The sequence below is a fragment of the Gallus gallus genome, chromosome 17 (assembly GCF_016699485.2).
Source record: "Gallus gallus isolate bGalGal1 chromosome 17, bGalGal1.mat.broiler.GRCg7b, whole genome shotgun sequence".
Classification (NCBI taxonomy): domain Eukaryota; kingdom Metazoa; phylum Chordata; class Aves; order Galliformes; family Phasianidae; genus Gallus; species Gallus gallus.
This window is the reverse complement of record NC_052548.1, coordinates 6,526,591-6,538,610: the sequence shown is the minus strand read 5'-3', so window position 1 is coordinate 6,538,610 and position 12,020 is coordinate 6,526,591. Positions and strand designations below refer to the sequence as shown.

General features: G+C 43.5%; 1 protein-coding gene across 14 annotated transcripts in view; it reads right to left on the bottom strand.

Moving 5' to 3' along the window:
- The window catches only part of FUBP3 (far upstream element binding protein 3), a 37,096-nt gene that overhangs the window by 15,796 nt on the left and 9,280 nt on the right, over nt 1-12,020 (bottom strand). For 4 of the 14 annotated variants that reach the window (XM_015279454.4, XM_040649064.2, XM_040649063.2 and 1 more), the window contains exons 3-9: nt 9,018-9,068; nt 8,504-8,534; nt 7,113-7,162; nt 5,315-5,386; nt 4,443-4,500; nt 1,714-1,876; nt 733-831 (exon numbers count right to left, since the gene is read on the bottom strand). In XM_015279454.4, the coding sequence (XP_015134940.1) occupies nt 733-831; nt 1,714-1,876; nt 4,443-4,500; nt 5,315-5,386; nt 7,113-7,162; nt 8,504-8,534; nt 9,018-9,068 (524 nt within the window). Of the gene's footprint in view, nt 1-732; nt 832-1,713; nt 1,877-3,692; nt 3,814-4,442; nt 4,501-5,314; nt 5,387-7,112; nt 7,163-8,503; nt 8,538-9,017; nt 9,069-12,020 lie in introns of those variants that run through there. The other 10 variants (XM_015279453.4, XM_015279457.4, NM_001006199.2 and 7 more) reach the window with 4 other exon arrangements.

Sequence of the window (12,020 nt, the reverse complement as noted above, 5' to 3'; positions counted from 1 at the left end):
GATTAGGAAGATCCAATGAAACAGAACTATTTTTATTAGAGACAGGAATGCTAAGCTAGATTTAAGTATTTAGCAAGGTATGAAAGGCACTTGCTGGGAAGTGGAACACGCCACACCTGAACTTTAAGTCAAGAGCTCCTATCATGCTGCAGTCTTCCAGCCTCTGGATGATCATAGGTTTTTGCTTTGAAACCACAGCATGACTGTATCTGCAGAACCCTTACACAAGGAGAATGACATATGAGCATTAAGTAAACCCCTTGGTTTCAGGAGTTGTAGTTTTTACATTTTTCTTTTTTTTTCTACTTTTAATTACCTGCGTCAGTTGGCTGTCTGAGGTATTGAGCCTTCCACAAAACTTTCTCCAATGTCTGCTTAAGTTGGTCAGTGCAAACCCAACTGCTTAAGTAACACGTAGCTATGACTGGTGCTTCAGGACTGGAAAGTTTCTCAACTCTACCTTCTCCAAACCTTCCTGCTTAGCTCTTCTACTCAGGTCTAATATCTACATGGAGTGAGACCCCCCAGGTCATACTGTAAAGAGGGCAATACTTGCTAGTCCTTTGTTCTGACTCGCTCTATTCAAACCTTAACTTTACAGAACAAATAAAACCAGCAGGGATCATAGCATTTATGATGGATTTATAAAGGATTCAACTCCATTAGATGTTCACAAATGTGTTTCAACTTCCCCCCAACACTCTGGGGCAACTGCGTACTTTTATTACATACCTGTACTTTAAATGCATCTCCAGTAATACGGAGAGGTTTATCTGCTCCAGTAGGCATTGGACCATCTTGGATCATAATCATTTTCACACCTGTTCGCTCCTGAAGAAAAAGCACAGAGCACTTTGCTAAGCAGAGCCCCTAAAACTAGGGACTACTTTTGGTTACTAGACATTAGGTAGGTCATGTTAGCAGCTTTGCAGAACACTACCGTAGCTCTTCACAAGTACTTAGAGCACAAATTCAGTAACAGTCCTAGAGTGTAAAGGACTGCCAGAAAGTGTGCTACTCCTGACGATCTTAAACAGCTGAATCTCTTGCAAAAATAGAACTCCTCTACCTTGGCAACTGATTTCTCAAGCCCTTTCCAAAATCTGTAGCTGTCCACATATAGCAGTTATGTGATCAGCCTTAAAACTACTGGATGACAGAGGGCAACCAAAAAACCTGCATTTTTGACCTAGGTTCCTTTCTGGAACCCTCTATCCTTTAAAAACTTGTACAGGATGTCAGCAAAAAGAATGTCTAGGAACATGGAATTATGCATAACAAAACACTTAATTAGAAAGGGTGGGATGAGGAAAAAAAGGAAGACAAGTGCCAGCTTTATCACAGATCAACAACAAAGGAGAAGTGAAGCACTCTACAACAGCATGGCTGGCATTAAAAACTATTGCAGCAGCAGACTAGAGATAGATTTGTCTTGTCTACAGGGATCCCATCCTGAACAGCACGCACCAAATGTTATCTAAAGCACATGAGTTTTTTTTCCACAGTTCTGTGAAAATTCCCCTGCACGTGTAGCTGGGGCTAAACCGATTTTGTTTGCAACACAAGGTTGGGTCCAGCTTTTCCGAAGGCAGAAGAGTAGTCCCTGCTGTAGAAGGTTAGAGCATTTATAGGCTCTCCATTTCAGCACGCTCTTGTTGATCTAGAGAAGCTGCAGTAGGGAAGAGAGCCCTAAAGTAAATGCATCTTGCGCACCTGCAACTGTTTTATTGTTTCACCTCCTTTGCCGATGACTAGACCCACTTTGGATGCCGGGATCAAAATCTCCTGAATCGTACTGTTGCCATCAACATCGTTGTGAAAACCAGGTCCGTTCCGACAGCGATCTACAATCTGCCCCAGTAGCCGTTTTGCTTGTCTTGGAAAAGAATCGAGGGAAACAACCATTAGACAACATTGTTCCGTGTGACCAAGAGACTTGGAACCATTGGAATGTGAAGCAATCGGGGAGAGAAGTGAAAAGATGAAGGAAACCAGTTAGCACAACTTTATTTTTGGGGGGGGGGGAGGGCGGTATCCAATTTCCCCTATCGTGATTACTTATAAGCAGCTTGATTTTTTGTAAGGGGAAGAGAGAAGAAAGAGCAGCAGCATGCTCCAACATCTTTGGAAGTTAAGGAGCTGTTACATTTGGGGTGCACAATTTGAATGAAGATGCTCTACATCCTGAAGTCCTCTAAACTGATTTCTCTCACGTATATGTAATATTTGGTAAAAAAAACCCCTCAAGCTCTGTTCTCCTTCTCGATCAAGACAAAACAGACGGTGCTTCAACACTAACACAGCACACTGGTGAACCACTCTGATCCCTCACAGACAATGCCTTGCTCTTCTCTGCCCGCCCTCACCAGCAGCACCAGAACACTGCTCTGACACAGCCTCTGCCCCAAGCAGCAGGTGCTAAAGCTACACCAGGAAGCAAGGCAAGGACACTGTAGCAGCAACCAGTGGAAGACTGGGTTCTTCTGCTCCTCATGAAAAGAGACAGACACGAAAAAGCAAAGATACCTTCTCTAAGCATTTTTAGCACGTCAGAAGTAGCTGACACATCTTCCCTTCATCATAAGGACTGCTATTATCAACACATCCCTTTACTGCCCATTTCCAAGAACACTTCTCTAATAGGTAGAAGAAAGCCACCAGTTCCCTGCTCAGTCAAGAGCAGGGTGTTCCCTTTTTCATACCCAGGCACATCAGGCAACGCACACAGACAGTATTCTCTCTAAAAACTTGAAGAAATGGTATGAAACCATCCGTTGCAAGCAGGCATTCACTCAAGACAGCTCAAGGGATGGTGATCTGAGGCTGTACAAAGATCAGAGTGCTGCCCTCTCTCAACTTTCTCACAAAACAAGGCAAAAGGTGGAATTTCTCAAGCCTGATTCAAATACTCTGAAAGATTCGGAAGGTTTTACTCATTTACCTTGACATTTTGCATAAAGTGTGACAACGGAGATTACAACATTCAGTACACCACGCATATCAGATGAGAAGGGGTCACTGGGAAATTAGCTCTATTAGTTTGCCTCCAGATATAACTAAAGGAAACACTCCTCACACAAAACCAATCTAGATACCTGATGTTTTTGAAGTGTTTTCTCACTTCATATAATTTTTCCTATGAATAACCTGAAAAAGTAGTTCAAACAACTAACTTGACAACAATATCAGCATAGAAGCAAACAAAATTTCACCTGGTTCCATATCCTTAACACTTTTCTTCTGCTTCAGAAACTGCATATTGCCACATGTCCTTTTATTTTGATTTAAAGACATTTAACTGCATATTTCTGAATAATGAATAATTCTTCACTGTACCTCTCCCCCATTCTGCTTCAACTGTATTTTATTGGGCATCCCAGTTTTTTTTTTTTTTTTTTTTTAATATTTTGCTCTTGTTCTGAAATATCCTTTAGCAAAGGGAGAAAAAACACTTCAGTATCGGCAAGAATACATTACCTGCCCTGTAATGTGAGCTTACCAACTACACTTATTCTGGCTCACCGCTTGCATCATTATGGCAGAGTAAGAAGAGTTAAGTACCCTCAGATCTCTTAGGAATGGAAGAATGATGGTTGCGTCTTCTCTTTAGAGAGACAGTCTTTGTGCCCATGTATTTTCACTATCAAATGCAACTCAAAGATTTCCAGATGGATTTTAAAAAACCCACCTACCCAAAGGCTGGGGAGAGAAAGAGCAGCTCCATATGTTAAGTGTGTTCCTGTAAGCCTGAGGATCCTGGATCCAGTTCCAGCAGAAGGTCCTCAACTGGTTTGTGAGAGTCTCAAACTCAGCTCCTGGGAAGGGGGAGGGAGGAAACACTGTCCCTAAAGTTTCTATAGGCCTAAAGAGTAGAAATCCCTGCTGGCTAGCCATGTGTCTGTACCATGCAGGGATCAGAATTCAAGAATTTCTGGTTTAGTCCTTTGCTTCTTGTTGGCAGCAGTGCAGAGGCAAGCACACCCATGGGCCTTGTGCTGCTCTGCAGCAACACCAACACCTCCAGGTAACTTTGGAGTGGCACCAACAGGCTTTGGAGGCCTCATGCAGACCTTCTTCAGCTGCAAGGATGTCAGCTCAATAGGAGGGAAGCGAAGGGGAGAAGAGAAGTGCCCTTCAACAGCTTAGCTAAATATTCTGGAAAGCTGCAGTTCAAAAACTGCATTCTAGGTGCCCTAGGAGCAACCTTGCCCTGCGGAGGGGAATTCCATGGACAGTTCTGCAGAGGGTTCAAACTGAAACTGGAAAAATGCCTTTGAGGTGCACAATTCAAAGCATCAGACCAAGAGGCTCAGTGTTCCAGGACCCTCAAGTTTCTCTAGGCCAGCATTTGCTGGTGTGGCTAACCAAGTAGCACCACTGACAGAGCACAGCATTAGGGAGAAGAGAGAAGGAGAAAGGAGAAGAATAAAATCAGAACTCACTCAATGCTCTCTGGCGTCCCGGTGAGCACACAGGGCCTTTCAGGCATCCCGCCACTGTCTACAAAGGAAAGAAGACAACGGGGATCAGATACTTCCCAACTCTTAGCACCCAAACTGCCGTCAGTAGCCAGGCAGGCAGAAAAGTGCTAACTCCTCACATGGGCTAGAAGCTTAAAAATATCCTACATTAATACTCAAGAACTAAGAAATGGCAGCAATTTCAGTACTAAGGAAAACACTCCCCTCTGCAAACAGAGCAGGAGACATCCAGGGTCAGTATATTTTAAATGATTTGCTGGATATCCGTATTATTTTAAAGCCCTCACCATCAACTAAAGGGAGGCTTAAAACCTAGATTACATTCATCAACAACGTCCTGTGCAGCACTTGTAGTACAGCCTTCCCCAAAGCAAACAGGCTGCAGCACTAGCAGAGCAAACGGCACACTCCCATTTTTTCAGTGCAAGGCAAATTGTACGAAGAAGTGCTGCCACCCTACTGAAATGTTTTCTGCCAGGACCTGGAGCAGAGCAGACTAATCAGAGATAAATTGCATGAGCTGAGCTAAATGGTACTGCTAGGAGAAAACTAAGCGGAAGCAATTTCTGCTTTAAAAAACATGGATTGTCCATTCGCACTGTACCCATCAGTTGGTTAAAGACAGTTTCTTAACTATTCGATTCCCCATACCACCTGACAAACCTGTTTTCTCAGGGACACCAGTCCTACAAACGGCCCTCCCAACACTTCAGCCTACTGTATAATGCATTACCACCATTCACAAATGATGACCAAGACAAGGCACCTGAAACAACGGACACGACATTCTCCAACAAGAAAACCTGCTCACCCACCACAAAAGAGGCTCTTACCTGGAGCAATTTGAATTTTGCAGCCAGACTCGATCTGAATCCGTGAGATCTGCTCACCTCCCCTGCCGATTACTGAAATGAGTTCAACAAGCATCAGCACACGCTGCTTATCCCGAAAAACTGCAGAGCAACTTCCCCCCTACCACTCCGTTGCAGCTCTCTATAAAGGTACAGTTTGACTACAGGATTGTAGAAGAGGCATCCACAGTATGATAACATTTAAAAAACAAACCAAAACAAAACAAGCAAAAAGGAAATCAACAAAAAAACAACTCTGTCTTGCACTGGAATGGAGATACATAATATGTAAGAAAGAAGGCGCAAGTCTGAGCGCTGCTAGGAGAGACATTTAGGTGTATTTCAACCCAAACAAATAAACCAGTTATTTGAGAACCTAAAAAAGCTAAAGACTTTTGCTTTTATATCTTCAAAATTCATGTTTTACTACCTCTTTTCAAAAGACATGCTATTTCTCCAGTCTGCACTCAAAACTGCTACACACCAAAACGCTCTATCAAATCTTAAGTGAAAACAAATACCCATCTCCCTTAACATTTAGGGTCAGCAAACAGTTGTTTCACAAACAGGCACACACTGTCTCTCTTCAGTGTGTCTATCACCACTCATATCCTTTGCAGACTGCAAAAGAGCAGAACTGTCAAGTCGAACAGGTATGCCTGGCTCAAGGTGCTCCTGCAGAAGAACCTCCCAGCTCTCCCTGGAGGTATTCAAGGCCAGGTTGGATGGGGCCCTGGGCAGCCTGGTCTAGTATTAAGCACGGAGGTTGGTGGCCCTGCCTGTGGCATGGGGGTTGGAACTTAATGATCCTTGAGGTCCCTTCCAACCTAAGCCATTCCATGATTCTATGGATCAGAACCCCCTCCCGCACCTGGTTGCTGCTGAACCCAGACTGTATTTAATACACAGATGATGCATCAGTATGCAGCGTCCCATCTCATCCAGCTATAAAACCCCTCTGACTTCCTTGCCTCCACACATGTGGTACCAGGACAGATAAATAAAAAGGGTTGGTGGGAGGACAGGTTTCCTTCTCAGGAATTCCAGAGTTACAGTTTTACAGTGTACAGTTAGGAAAAGGCTTCATACCACCCTAAGGGGTAATTATCTTGGGCTGTTATTTTCTTTTTTTCCTCTCTGTATATCAAATTGGGAGAGATGCACAGATACGTAACAGTGGAAGAGTAAATGCAATCTCTGCAGTCACAACAGCAGGAGGGTGCCATTGAAAGAACGAGTAATGATGATCAAAAGGAAGAGAGGAATTAAAATAAAGCTTAGAAGAGAACAGCACCAAGAACACGAGCCTAGGGAAAAAACCTCAGCTGAGGAACGCATACTGGCTGTGTTCCCCTGCAGCAAAGGTATGAAAGATTCAAAATTCTTCTTATCTTGCCTTGAGTCAAGTCTTGTTTTAACATTTAAATATTGTTTTCCTCCCTCACCTCCCACACTTTTGCATACTCAAAAGTAAAATGTTTCAATGAGGGGAAATGAATTCACTTTTGATATATTTATGCAGCATGTTTAAAGAACAGAACCACTAGAGTTCTTGGTAACCTGTACCACGCAGACTTGTTCTCATTACTGCGACACCAAGCTTTTCCATGCTGTTTGCACCTGAATTTTAAATGCAGATGATGTGGTCCCAAAAAGAGAGCATCAGACAAGGCTCACCCAAGGCTAGCAAGCACAAAAACTTGTGATCATGCCTTATTCTAGCAGAATATGCAGCATTCCTGCACAGAAGAACCATACCAAAAGCATGCAAGGTACTTACTAAATCCAACCATTTTATCAGGCACTTTGAAATCTTCTGTTATTACAGCCCTGAAAGAAAGGAAGCAAAAAAAAAAAAATCCAATAGTCATTACAATGAAGAATTCAGAAGACATCAGAAGACGTTGTGCTGTGAAAACCAGGCACAGCATAAGGCTTCTGCACACACACAAGTAAATACTCCATCACAATTAAAACTGTTTGTTTTAGAAGATACCTTTAGGCCACACTCCGTGCCCTGGCTGCAGAGACAACGCACTTCATTTCTCCTATACTGAATATATTTCTCCTCTGCTGTCTGTTATCATCAATGGAAGAACCTTTTTGTCATTCATGCTGCAGACAGATTTAAGAGCAAAACAGCAAAGCTCCTTCAATGTTTAGACTTACACCTTCTAAGCCGTAGCCTCTGCCTGCTACTTTCTGGTTAGTGTCTCCTGGCAAGAGCATATCAATGCCAATACTGATTTCAATGCCCCTTCTGATATTCAGATTTTCTTTCTTGCCTGCCTGTACTTATGGTTCTTTTCTCTGGAATTTATAACAGCTGTCTCTGGTCATCCTTACCATCTCAAGATTTCCCTATCTGTTGCTCTTTGGACTTTTTCAGCATATCTGTGCCTCAACACATAGCACCCAAAGCAATTTCCTAAGACCTGACTACAGTGAAACACAGGTGAAATTCCTTGCGGGGCTTCTGTTTGCCATTTCTATCTCATACAAAACAACAACAAATACAGTACTTGCAAACTCTGAACGCTGCCATATGCATTTTGCACAGTTTGTACAGCAGTCTCAAAAGCAATGCATAATTCCCTGCACAAACATCACTCCTGGTAGAGCAGAGGTGGCAGACAGCAGCAGAGCAGCCAACACTGCCCACGGTTTCCATGCAGCCCTACTGAGAAATTTACTTTTGAGCTGTGCAACAGCTCTCATTTGCTTTGGTCTCCCCAAACCATCTTTGACAATCAAAGGAGTCATCCCAGGTCATATTACATTAACAAAACCAGGGGAAAAAAAAATAGATACATATATAAAAATACACTTGCTTGTTTAACATTTTCAAACTCTGTCGAAGTGCCAGTTTGCCTTTGTTGGTTTTTTTTTCATCCTTTTCCTCCCCACTGGGCAGGAGAAGGGAAAGGAGAGAATTTATTCTGCTTGGTCCTGCAGAGCTACAGGAACCAAATCCAAGTTTTACTTCAACTCTTCTTTCCTCCTAACAACAAATAGCTTTTAAAGGGTTAGCAGAAGCCTCAGCCTGGAGAAAACCCAAGCTGACAGTTTCTCCACATTCCCAACCTCTGACTTCCTAACACTGCTACAGATGGTGGATCAATAAACAATTAGAATTGATCAATAAATAATAAAACATAACCCACTGCTTACCTTTGATGTACCAGGGCCCCTAACTGGTTACCTACTGTGGCAGAGAGAGAAAAAAGGAGAAAAAATCAAAGCATTAGCACGGATAAACTAACTTCATCCCTATAGAAAAAGAGTTCTTACCATTTCATCAAAAAAGAAAGAAAAGCAAAACAGTAATTTAGGTTCAGCAGCTGAAATGAATGCGTTATGGGGTACAAAACAGGAGGGGATTTCTTGATCAGCACACACCATAACCCAGTGGCCAGCTGAACACAGGATAGGGAATTGATCTGCGTCTCCCCATGCTGAGAGTCATGGGAGAAAATCCTGCCTGCCCAAATCCAAATCCCCGCAGCTCACCTCCCTCCTTCCTGATTTAAACCCAGAGTGAAAAAAAGAGAAACGGGGAGAGGTGGGACTGCAGGGGGAGAAAAGACACGTCAAGTGATCAGTGTGTACTACGAACAAACACAAAAGCTGAGCAGATTCGGAGATTTAGTCTAGGCAAAAAGCATTGAAGATTGCTCGCACATACTTCTCTCTGTATCTCTTATCTGTGCTCCATGGAGCCCACTTACACGGAGACCTGTTAAAGGAAGAAGTCTGTTCAGAACCCTTGTGGCACCCAAACTGTACTTTTTTCCCCAACGCATTTGACTGAACACACACATTCCAGGCATATCTGCGATGTCAGCTGGCAGCCCGTTACCATTAGCAGTTATCTCCCAGCTGACAGCCCTCAGACAGACTTTTTCCCCCAGCCCCCGCAGATTAGATCTTTCTTCCAAACGTTAATGGGGAAAATATCATTAGACCAACTCACGCAAAGTGGGAACACATGCCCTGCTGGGCTTCCTACAGGACTTTGCCTGCAGCAAACCGGCTAAAAACCAGACCATTTGGTCCTAACAACCAGTTGAAGATTATATTGCATGCCTGGAGGGCACAAGTAGCGAAACAAATGGAACTGGCCAACAACACGTGAGCCGTGATAATAAAGATGCTGTTTCAAACTACCTTACAGAGACCTGCACATTCTTTGACCTGAAATAAATTGGCAATCAGCTGTCAGGGTTAGACAGCGGATGCATCCCACGCACACGGAATCTGGTAGGAAAAAAACCCACAAAGTTTGTGGCCAAACGCACCAATAAAACAGACAAAGAGAGTCAATATCATATTTCTGTGGTGTGTCAATATCTCAATAATAGTTCAAGACCAAAATATCGACGGCATATATATTTTATTACTCTCTCCAGCTCAGCGATAAGACAACTGTTGCGTTATTGACGCTGGTAGATTTGCCTTTGCATATTCTCACCCTGAATATAAAAAGCTCTAATTGGATAACTATCAATGCTGCAGCTGAAAAAGGTGGGTGATGTAATGGGGGATATTTGCTCTTGCCGATAAGCTGCTGCTGCAGACTTGAGCAAATACAACCAAACAAACCCAGAATCTCAGCACCCTGCCCCAAACAGCACTCAGGTGTATTTCTGCCAAAAGCAATAGGTCTGCAGGACGGGACCAGGGCACTCAGCACCTCCAGGTGTGGGAAGAAGCGCTCCCAACGCTCAGCAGTATTTAATCAGCCATTATGCATTTGGATTCACCTCAGCAGATCTTTTTGCAGTCTCTTACACTGCAGTTGCTGCCCACAAATTATGAGACGGATACGCATCCTATAATCACATCCCAAAGTTCATGCAAGGAACAGAAGAGCCATCATTTCATAACACCAGAAGACAGCTTCCTAGAGGAAAACTGTACGAGCACAAGAAGCAGAATCAGGCAGACAGACACCATGTCTACTTTATGCACGTTTATTGAACCAATTTGATAAAAGCAAATGAAGCCCCAGTAATTAAAGGAGGAGACCATTCCCTCTGCACAGACAGCCTCCAGGAGCTGTGAAGCAGAGCAGGCGGAGAAAGCTGGAGCAACTTGCTTTAAGTCAGACAATTCCTCTCTATATGCAGGAAAACAGATTGCTGTGACTCCTCATCTCAACAATCCGAAGGTTTAATTCCTTCCCTAAAATGCCCATTTTGCTGTGAAAGATGAAGCTAATAGAGAGGCAAGGCTGGGGCAGCACATGCCTGCTGCAGCACCAAAGCTGCCATCCCGCTTCCCCACCTCCCTCCTCTTGCTGGGGAGGGGGCTGAACTCTGACAAGCCACGTCCACATTTCCCCCTTTTTACATCTATTGAGTACAATTTAACTGTAACTGCAGTCATTTTACTGCAAATAAGGAAAAATACTGAATAAAATAAGCACAATTTCCCATTAATGGCACCTGCTGGTTGATAACTCTTCACTCTTCCTTAGGCTTCACCTTTAACTGAATTCTACCTAACAGACACTCTAAACAAATGCAGATTTTTTTTTCCACCCCATAGAACAGAGCAGTGCCTCCCACTAAATTAAAGTGCATGATAGGAATATACAATGTCATTGAGGATATCCTCATGGCTGGAACAAAACCAGAGTGCTCCTGGAAAGCAGTGGAACGGGGCTGCATTTTGCACTTCTGAACCAAAATTGGATCATCATCATAAATTTCAGATGGATGCAAGAAAGGTAATAATTACTGGAGTTGTTGTTCAGCTTTAAATATTGGTGGGTATTTAATTTAATGGTCTAAACCAATTTTCCTGCCTGCCTTTGTTGTGAATCTTTATAGAGAATGCTTGCACCTTTACATTGCCTTATTACAGACATGAGCAGTTTTGAAGAAAGCTGCCATTTCATGCAGCACACTAAGCCTTTGCCAAGAGGATTTCTGTTACCTGATCATGCTGCTGATGCAGACGTGTCATGGAGCATCCCTGCTAACTTTTCTTAGGAAGATGGGAATAAGATTTCCTTGTACCCATGAAAACACGTGGGAGCTATGCAAGTTCTGCATACAACAGGATCACGTGTGTTTGAGCCCCCAGGCTTTAACACAATCAGGTTCTATTAGAACAAAACCTATCTGGATGTACCACAGAGGCTTGGGGAAGGCAGGGGGGAGGTGGCGTGGGGCTTCTCCAAGGTCTTGTCTTTGTTTTCCCAGACTCAAAGGGTGCTTCAGCTACAGCACTGCTGCTGAACCCTAGCTACATCACTGGAAGCGTCTTCAAAGCAGTGCAGAACAGAGCACACAAAGGCTAATGCTCAGGTTCTGGCAATCACTGTCTTTCTGGCAGACAAGACCCCCTCTTCCTTTGAAGCAAAGAAAGTTGCTTCTTTGAGGTTGGTTTAGCACTAAATAAACTTATTAAACTGTGCTGGTAACTAGTTGGACACATTAGTTTGGACGGAGGCCAGGAGCTGCTGCTGGCCATGAAGAGGAGTGCTGGGATATATTCTCAGCAGCAAACCACAGGCAAGATGCCACTGGATCTTGGAGGGGCCCCATCTCAGTGGTCCTCTTTTCCATCTCTGGAAACATCCTTAAAGAAGCAAGGAAAAAAAATAATAGCTCTCAAACTTTACCTAATACCAATAGGCCAGGTCACCAGGGTCAGCCCCGGCAGCTATTTGTTTTTGATG